Source organism: Leucoraja erinacea, unplaced genomic scaffold, assembly GCF_028641065.1.
Source record: "Leucoraja erinacea ecotype New England unplaced genomic scaffold, Leri_hhj_1 Leri_238S, whole genome shotgun sequence".
Taxonomy (NCBI): Eukaryota; Metazoa; Chordata; class Chondrichthyes; order Rajiformes; family Rajidae; genus Leucoraja; species Leucoraja erinaceus.
Window position 1 is genome coordinate 60,001 of NW_026576139.1, and position 10,000 is coordinate 70,000.

General features: G+C 47.5%; 1 protein-coding gene across 1 annotated transcript in view; it reads left to right on the top strand.

Moving 5' to 3' along the window:
- The window catches only part of LOC129716449 (exocyst complex component 6B-like), a 77,203-nt gene that overhangs the window by 43,405 nt on the left and 23,798 nt on the right, over positions 1-10,000 (top strand). The window contains exon 6 of the mRNA XM_055666318.1: positions 8,495-8,636. Within this exon, the coding sequence (XP_055522293.1) occupies positions 8,495-8,636 (142 nt within the window). The remainder of the gene's footprint in view (positions 1-8,494; positions 8,637-10,000) is intronic.

Genomic DNA, 10,000 nt, shown 5'->3' on the forward strand with positions numbered 1-10,000 from the left:
CGATAAAATGCTTAGAGTCGTAGCAGTGAATCTTATTAAAGCAGTTCCAGTGGTCCATTTATAGAGATCATGCATTTTGACCTGTTGAAAACTCATTGCCACCTCAACCCGACATCTCTGTTGATTTTAAAGGCTGCCACTTTTAGTTTAGGACTTGCAGTTCAGATATACAGCGCTGAAACAGGCCCTTCGGCCCACTGAGTCCACACTGAACAGCGATCCCCGCACATTAACACTATCCTACACATACTAGGGACAATTTACAGGTCTCAGGGAGAACGTACAGACTCCACACAGTACAGCCGCGTTTTGAGTGTTGTGTTCAGTTCTGGGCACCGTGTCATAGGAAAGATATTGTCAACGTGGAAAGGGTACAGAGAAGTTTTTAAGAAAGAACGGCAGATGCTGGTAAAATCGAAGGTAGACACAAAATTCTGGAGTAACTCAGCAGGTGAGGCAGCATCTATTGCAGTTGTACAGGTTCTTGGTGAGACCACACCTGGAGTATTGCGTACAGTTTTGGTCTCCAAATCTGAGGAAGGACATTATTGCCATAGAGGGAGTGCAGAGACGGTTCACCAGACTGATTCCTGGGATGTCAGGACTGTCTTATGAAGAAAGACTGGATAGACTTGGTTTATACTCTCTAGAATTTAGAAGATTGAGAGGGGATCTTATAGAAAAAAAACAAAATTCTTAAGGGGTTGGACAGGCTAGATGCAGGAAGATTGTTCCCGATGTTAGGGAAGTCCAGGACAAGGGGTCACAGCTTAAGGATAAAGGGGAAATCCTTTAAAACCGAGATGAGAAGAACTTTTTTCACACAGAGAGTGGTGAATCTCTGGAACTCTCTGCCACGGAGGGTAGTTGAGGCCAGTTCATTGGCTATATTTAAGAGGGAGTTAGATGTGGCCCTTGTGGCTAAGGGGATCAGGGGGTATGGAGAGAAGGCAGGTACAGGATACTGAGTTGGATGATCAGCCATGATCATATTGAATGGCGGTGCAGGCTCGAAGGGCCGAATGGCTTACTCCTGCACCTAATTTCTATGTTTCTATGTTTCTATGAGAGAAGGAATTGGCGACGTTTCGGGTCGAGACTCTTCCTCAGACTGAAGTACGGAGAAGATTTACGAGGATGTTACTGGGACTTTTGAGGGTCTGAGCTACAGGGAGAGCAGGCTGGAACTCTATTCCTTAAGGGCCTGTCCCACTGTACGAGTTTACCCAAGAGCTCTCCCTAGTTAAAAAAAAAAAATCAATGTACATGTAGAATGTACGTAGCAGGTACGTCGGAGCTCGGGGAAGTCTCATAGCGGCTCGTAACGCTAACGGCAGGTACCCAGGAAACGCGGTAATCTCGTGAAGATTTTTCAACATGTTGAAAAATGTCCACGAGAGCCCCGAGTACCTACGAGCGGCCATTACCGTAAATCTCCGAGTTCGAATCAAGGGAAACTCGGGAGAACTCTTGAATTACCTCATACAGTGGGACAGCCCCATTAGAGCACAGGATGATAAGGGGTGATCATATAGAGGTGTATAAAACCATGAGAGGAATAGATCGGGTAGATGTACAGAGTCTCTTGCCCAGAGTAGCGGAATTGAGGACCAGAGGACATAGGTTTAAGATGAAGGGGAAAAGATTTACTAGGAATCTGAGGGGTGACCTTTTCACACAAAGGGTGGTGGGTGTATGGAGCAAGCTGCCAGAGGAGGTAGTTGAGGCTGGGACTATCCCAACGTTAAAGGAACAGTTAGACAGGTACATGGATGGGACAGATTTGGAGGGATATGGACCAAACGTGGGCAGGTGGGGCTATGATGGGACATGTTGGCCGGTGTGACTCTAATGGTCCCCTGCAACAGACTGTTCCAGCCGCTACGGTCAGGCAAACGCCTCCGTTGCCATGCAGTGAGAACGGAGAGGTTGAGAAGGAGTTTCTTCCCAGAGGCAATTCGGACTGTAAACGCCTTTCTCACCAGGGACTAACTGTACAGAACGTTTTTCCTTCTATTATTTATTATGTAAAATAATATGTGTGTTATGATTGTGTTTATAATTTGTTTGGTTGTTTTGTTGTTCCGCGAGCATTGCCACTTTCATTTCATTGCACATCTCGTATGTGTATGTGACAAATAAACTTGACTTGGCTTGGCTTGGCTTGTTGGCTGTGGAAGAGGTGATAATAAAGGGATACATGGATTAAAGCAGTGAGCGTAGCAGGCCGACTAGGGTGAGGACGGGACCGAGATACTGTTTTACAAGTTGGACAGATATATGGATAGGAAGAGTTTCATGTTCATTGAAGCAGACTTAGGCCATTCGACCCATCAAGTCTACTCCACCATTCAATCATGGCTGATCTATCCTTCCCTCTCAACCCCATTCTCCTGCCTTCGCCCCATAACCCCATGACACCCGCACTAATAAGGAATATATCTATATCTGCCTTAAAAAGTGGATTATAGGAGTATGGACCAAATGTAGGCAAATGGGACTAGCACAGGTGGGCCGAAGGGCGTATTTTGGTGCTGCGCAGTTCTGTGACTCCATGAATAGGACTGAGACGCGGGCAGAATTCCCCATCTAAGAATTATGAGTCAAAAAGCCGGAGTAACTCAGCGGGTCAGGCAGCATCTCTGGAGCAAAGGAATAGGTGACGTTTCAGGTCGAGACCCTTCTTCAGACTGAGGGTCAGGGGAGAGGGAAACGAGAAATACAGACGGTGACGTGGAGAGATATCGAACAAATGAATGAAAGATATGCAACAAAGTAAAGATGATAAAGGGAACAGCCTATTATTGGCTGTGGGCTAGGTGATAACATAGAAACATAGAAACATAGACAATCGGTGCAGGAGTAGGCCATTCGGCCCTTCGAGCCTGCACCGCCATTCAACATGATCATGGCTGATCATCCAACTCAGTATCCTGTACCTGCCTTCTCTCCATACCCCCTGATCCCCTTAGCCACAAGGGCCACACCTAACTCCCTCTTAAATATAGCCAATGAACTGGCCTCAACTACCTTCTGTGGCAGAAAATTCCACACATTCACCACTCTCTGTGTGAAAAAAAGTTTTCCTCATCTCGGTCCTAAAAGATTTCCCCCTTATCCTTAAACTGTGACCCCTTGTTCTGGACTTACCCAACATCGGGAACAATCTTCCTGCATCTAGCCTGTCCAACCCCTTAAGAATTTTGTAAGTTTCTATAAGATCCCCCTTCAATCTTCTAAACTCTAGCGAGTACAAGCCGAGTCTATCCAGTCTTTCTTCATATGAAAGTCCTGGCATCCCAGGAATCAGTCTGGTGAACCTTCTCTGTACTCCCTCTATGGCAAGAATGCCTTTCCTCAGATTAGGAGACCAAAACCGCATGCAATACTCCTGGTGTGATCTCACCAAGACCCTGTACAACTGCAGTAGAACCTCCCTGCTCCTATACTCAAATCCTTTTGCTATGAACAAGTTATACAAGACAATGAAACTCAGCAGAACGACACTGAAACTTGTGGGGGAGGGATGGAGAGCGAGGGAGAGCAAGGGTTACTTGAAGTTAGAGAAGTCAATGTTCATACCACTCGGGTGTAAGCTCAAGCCCAAACAAACTATGAGGTGATGCTCCTCCAATTTACGCTGGGCCTCACCCTGACTCAGGCCAGAAAGGTCAGTGTGGGAATGGGAGAGGGAGTTAGAGTGTTCGGCAATTTGTACGTTAATTGGCTTCGGTAAAAATGGTAACAGTGTCCATAGCGTGTAGGTTAGACGTACAAGGTGATCGCTGGTCGGCGCGGGACCACGGGGCCTGTTTCCACGCCGTATCTTGCCAGCCCGATTAATAGCAAAAGGATTTGAAGATTTGAGTATAGGAGCAGGGAGGTTCTGCTGCAGTTGTACAGGGTCTTGGTGAGACCACACCTGGAGTATTGCGTACAGTTTTGGTCTCCAAATCTGAGGAAGGACATTATTGCCATAGAGGGAGTGCAGAGAAGGTTCACCAGACTGATTCCTGGGATGTCAGGACTGTCTTATGAAGAAAGACTGGATAGACTCGGCTTGTACTCGCTCGAATTTAGAAGATTGAGGGGGGGGATCTTATAGAAACTTACAAAATTCTTAAGGGGTTGGACAGGCTAGACGCAGGAAGATTGTTCCCGATGTTGGGGAAGTCCAGAACAAGGGGCCTAATTCTGCCCCCAGCACGCGTGACCTTGTGACCACTCACCTCTGTCAGTCCCACATGCTGCTTCTTGATGACGTTTTGCAGGCAGTTGCTCAGGGTCCTGGTCATCAGGAGGTTGGTCGACTTTCGGATCATGTCATCCACCTCTGTGGAACTGAAAAGACGTTTTCTCTTTTAAGTCATTAAGCACACGGCACGGTGGCGCAGCGGTAGAGTTCCCGCCTTACAGCGCTTGCAGCGCCGGAGACCCGGCTTCCATCCCGACTACGGGTGCTGTCTGTACGGAGTTTGTCCGCTCTCCCCGTGACCTGGGTGGGCCACCCCCGAGATCTTCGGTTTCCTCCCACACTCCAAATACATGCAGGTTTGTAGGTTAATTGGCCTTGTAGAAAAATCCAAAATTCTTAAGGGGTTGGACAGGCTAGACGCAGGAAGATTGTTCCCGATGTTGTGGAAGTCCAGGACAAGGGGTCACAGTTTAAGGATAAGGGGGAAATCTTTTAGGACCGAGATGAGAAAAATATTTTTCACACAGAGAGTGATGAATCTGTGGAATTCTCTGCCACAGAAGGTAGTTGAGGCCAGTTCATTGGCTATATTTAAGAGGGAGTTCGATGTGGCCCTTGTGGCTAAAGGAACCAGGGGGTTTGGAGAGAAGGCAGGGATGGGATACTGAGTTGGATGATCAGCCTCGAATGCTGGCTCGAAGGGCCGAATGGCCTACTCCTGCACCTATTGTCTATTGTCTATTGCTGCATTTTGGGAAGTCAAACCAGCAAAGGAGCTTCACACATAGTGAGTTAGGCAGCATCTGCAGAGGGAATTGTTGAATTGAGGGAAAGGGTGGTGAATCTGTAGAATTTTTGTGGCTAGAGGGATCAGGGGGTATGGAGAGAAGGCAGGTACAGGATACCGAGTTGGATGATCAGCCATGATCATATTGAATGGCGGTGCAGGCTCGAAGGGCAGAATGGCCTACTCCTGCACCTATGTTTCTATGTTTCTATCTCTCAAGTCTAAAGTCTGGAGTAAAGAATCTTAATGGCTGCAACGCTAATACGGGGAGATAAAACGCTGACGGGCACAGTTTGTGATTAATCGGGCTGGCAAGATATTAGGAGTGTCTGGAAAGAGAGAGAGAGAGAGAGACCAGGGAGGAGCTGAGAGGAAACAGACTGAATATCAACTCCATGGGCCAGGAGGTTGTGGTGGGATCAAGTCCACTTAAGCACACCACAATTGAAGAAATGTACTGCGGTTTTATTCCTTGAAATTCCATCGAGTGGTAGTCGGAATTAGGAAGCCACAGTCTTGAGAATTCCCAGATGTCGGAAGATGAAGAGGATGGCTCTTATATTTTGGGGCGAGTTGCGGAGGGAATAACAAGGGTTTGAAGGGCGGTCACGGAGGCGCAGCGGTAGAGTTGCGCCCTTACAGCGAGAGCAGCGCCGGACACCCGGGTTCCATCCCGGCTACGGGTGCTGCCTTTCCCACTGAGAGTCGGGAAGATTCAAACAAGGGGACATGATTTGAGATTTAAGGGACAGAAGTTTAGGGGTACCACGAGGGGGAACTTCTTTACTCAGAGAGTGGTGGCTGTGTGGAATGAGCTTCCAGTGGACGTGGTGGAGGCAGGATCGTTTTTATCATTTAAAAATAAATTGGATAGGCATATGGATGGGAAAGGAATGGAGGGTTATGGTCTGAGCGCAGGTAGATGGGACTAGGGGAGAATAAGTGTTCGGCACGGACTAGAAGGGCCGAGATGGCCTGTTTCCGTGCTGTAATTGTTACATGGTTATATGTACGGAGTTTGCAATTTCTCCCCCCGTGACCTGCGTGGGGTTTTCTCCGAGATCTTCGGGTTTCCTCCCACACTCCAAAGACGTACAGGTTTGCAGGTTAATTGGCGTGGAGTATGTGTAAATTGTCCCTAGTGAGTGTGTGGGATAGTGTCCGTGTGCGGGGATCGCTGGCCGGTACTGACTCGGTGGGCCGAAGGGCCTGTTTCCACACTGTATCTCTAAACTAAGAAGAGTCTCCCATCCGATTTCTCCAGAGGTGCTGCCTGACTCACTGAGTTTCAGCTTGGTGATACAGCCCACTATGTCCGCACCAACCGACTAGGGGAGACATTTCACGTCAATGACTTCATCAGGCTGTAGATTTCCTACAATCGAGTCGGTTGACGGGCGATTTGATTTGAGGATTTTTTGAGCTGTAAAAAGCTGAAATAATTAGGGCTTTATTCTTTGGAGCGCAGAAGGTTAAGGGGGGACTTGATAGAGGTTTTTAAAATGATGAGAGGGATAGACAGAGTTGACGTGGAAAAGTTTTTCCCACTGAGAGTAGGGAAGATTCAAACAAGGGGACATGACATGAGAATTAAGGGACTGAAGTTTAGGGGTAACATGAGGGGGAACTTTACTCAGAGAGTGGTAGCTGTGTGGAATGAGCTTCCAGTGAAGGTGGTGGAGGCAGGTTCGTTTTTATCATTTAAAAATAAATTGGACAGTTATATGGATGGGAAGGGAATGGAGGGTTATGGTCTGAGCGCAGGTATATGGGACTAGGGGAGATTATGTGTTCGGCACGGACTAGAGGGGTCGAGATGGCCTGTTTCCGTGCTGGAATTGTTATATGGTTATATGGTTATTATATAGTACGAAGAATCTTTGTTTTGAAAGTATCGTCCCAATATCAAGAGTTATTTGCCATACACACTGGATACAAACAGGAACAACTAAGTTCTTATGTTGGAAGGAACTGCAGATGCTGGTTTAAACCGAAGATCATCCCTCCCCCTTCCCAGGTCTCCTTCCAGTCTTTTATGCCCCTGTCCCACTTAGGAAACCTGAACGGAAACCTCTGGAGACTTTGCGCTCCACCCTAGGTTTCCGTGCGGTTCCCGGAGGTTTTTGGTCAGTCTCCCTACCTGCTTCCACTACCTGCAACCTCCGGCAACCACCTGCAACCTCCGGGAACCGCACGGAAACCGTGGGTGGGGCGCTAAGTCTCCAGAGGTTTCCGTTCAGCTTTCCTAAGTGGGACAGGGGCATTTAACTGTCTCCGACTACATTTTATCACAGTTTTAGATTAAGGAGTAAGCCATTTAGAACGGAGACGAGGAAACACTTTTTCTCACAGAGAGTAGTGAGTCTGTGGAATTCTCTGCCTCAGAGGGCAGTGGAGGCCTGTTCTCTGGATGCTTTCAAGAGAGAGCTAGATAGGGCTCTTAAAATTAGCGGAGTCAGGGGATATAGGGAGAAGGCAGGAACGGGGTACAGATTGGGGATGGTCGGCCATGATCACATTGACTGGCGGTGCTGGCTCGAAGGGTGTTTCCTCAAATTAGGGGACCAAAACTGCACACAATACTCCAGGTGTGGTCTCACTAGGGCCCTGTACAACTGCAGAAGGACCTGTTTCCTCCTATATTCGATTACTCTTGTTATAAAGGCCAACATGCCATTCGCTTTCTTCACTGCCTGCTGTACCTGCATGCTTACTTTCATAGACTGATGTACAAAGATGCCCAGATCCCGTTGTACTTCCCCTTTTCCCAACTTGACGCCATTTAGATGGTAATCTGCCTTCCTGTTTTTGCTACCGAAGTGGATAACCTCACATTTATCCGCATTAAACTGCATCTGCCATGCATCTGCCCACTCCCCCAACCTGTCCAAGTCACCCTGCATCCTCATAGCATCCTCCTCACAGTTCACACTGCCACCCAGCTTGGTGTCATCTGCAAATTTGCTAATGTTACTTTTAATTCCTTCATCTAATCGTTTATGTATATTGTAAATAGCTTACCTTTGTACCTCATCTTTTCTCCCCGTATTGCCTTTTTAGTTCTCTTCTGGTGCTATTTCAATGTTTCCCAATCCTTTGGCTTCCCGCTCATCTTTGCTACGTTGTACTCCTTCTCTTCTATTTTTCTACTGTCCCTGACGTCCCTTGTCAGCCACGGTCGCCCCTTACTCCCCTTGGAATCTTTCTTCCTCTTTGGAATGAACTGATCCTGCACCTTCTGTATTATTCCCAGAACTACCTGCCAAAGTTACTTTGGATCCCGTCATCCAAACCATTGATGTAGATCAGATTGTAGATGCACCTGATTTCTTTGCAGCAGGCAGTGAAAAAGGAGATGGTATGTTACTTTCCATAGCAAAGGTTTGAGTATAGGATTCAGGGAGGTTCTAAACTGCAGTTGGTACATGTCTGGTGAAGACCACACTGGCCAGCACGCAAATGGTCCCCTGGGTTGGGAGCCATCTTGTAAACTTCTGATTTGTTTCCTTCAGGGCAAAGTGGCTCAGACAGCTTGCATGTCCGCCTGCAAGCACCTCTCCACGTCTCTGCTGCAGTTTCTGCTCGACACCGATGTCAAGCAGGTCACCATGGGGGCGCTGAAACAGTTCAACATGGACATCAAGGAGTGTGAACGTGAGTGGCTAAAGGAACCTCCCAAATTATATATTTTTGCCCCGTTCTTAAGATTGGTATTGGATTATTATTGTCACGTATCAGTTTCATGAGTTCATAATTGATTGGAGCAGAATTAGGCCATTCGGCCCATCAGGTCTACTCCACCGTTCATTCATGACTGATCTATCGTGAAAACAACGGAACGTAGACCATCATCCTCGCCCGCGCGGGGTAGCCACGACGATCTCTCCCCCCTAACCCCATTCTCCTGCCTTCTCCCCATAACCCCGTGACACCCGCCCTACAAGGTTAATTCCCGGGATGGCGGGACTGTCATATGCTGAGAGAATGGAGCGGCTGGGCTTGTACACTCTGGAGTTTAGAAGGATGAGAGGGGATCTCATTGAAACCATATAACCATATAACAATTACAGCACGGAAACAGGCCATCTCGGCCCTACAAGTCCGTGCCGAACAACTTTTTTCCCTTAGTCCCACCTGCCTGCACTCATACCATAACCCTCCATTCCCTTCTCATCCATATGCCTATCCAATTTATTTTTAAATGATACCAACGAACCTGCCTCCACCACTTCCACTGGGAGCTCATTCCACACCGCTAACACTCTCTGAGTAAAGAAGTTCCCCCTTATGTTACCCCTAAACTTCTGTCCCTTAATTCTGAAGTCATGGCCTCTTGTTTGAATCTTCCCTATTCTCAAAGGGAAAAGCTTGTCCACTTCAACTCTGTCTATCCCTCTCATCATTTTAAAGACCTCTATCAAGTCCCCCCTTAACCTTCTGCGCTCCAGAGAATAAAGCCCTAACTTATTCAACCTATCTCTGTAACTTAGTTTGTGAAACCCAGGCAACATTCTAGTAAATTATATAAGATATATAGTAAACATATAAGATTGTTAAGGGTTTCGACACGCTAGTCGCAGGAAACATGTTCCCGATGTTGGGGAAGTCCAGAACCAGGGGCCACAGTTTAAGAATAAGGGGTAAGCCATTTAGAACGGAGATGAGGAAACACAGAGAGTGGTGAGTCCGGTTCTCTGGATGCCTCAGAGGGCGGTGGAGGCAGGTTCTCTGGATGCTTTCAAGAGAGGAGCTGGATAGGGAATATGGGGAGAAAGCAGGAACGGGGTACTGATTGGGGATGATCAGCCATGATCACATTGAATGGCGGTGCTGGTTCGAAGGGCCAAATGGTCTACTCCTGCTCCTATTGTCTATTATCTAATCAAGAATCTGTCAATACCCGCCTTTAAAATATCCACTGACTTGGCCTCCACAGCCTTCTGTGGCGATGAATTCCACAAATTCACCACCCTCTGATGAAATAAATTTCACCTCATCTCCTTCTGAAAGGGCCGTCC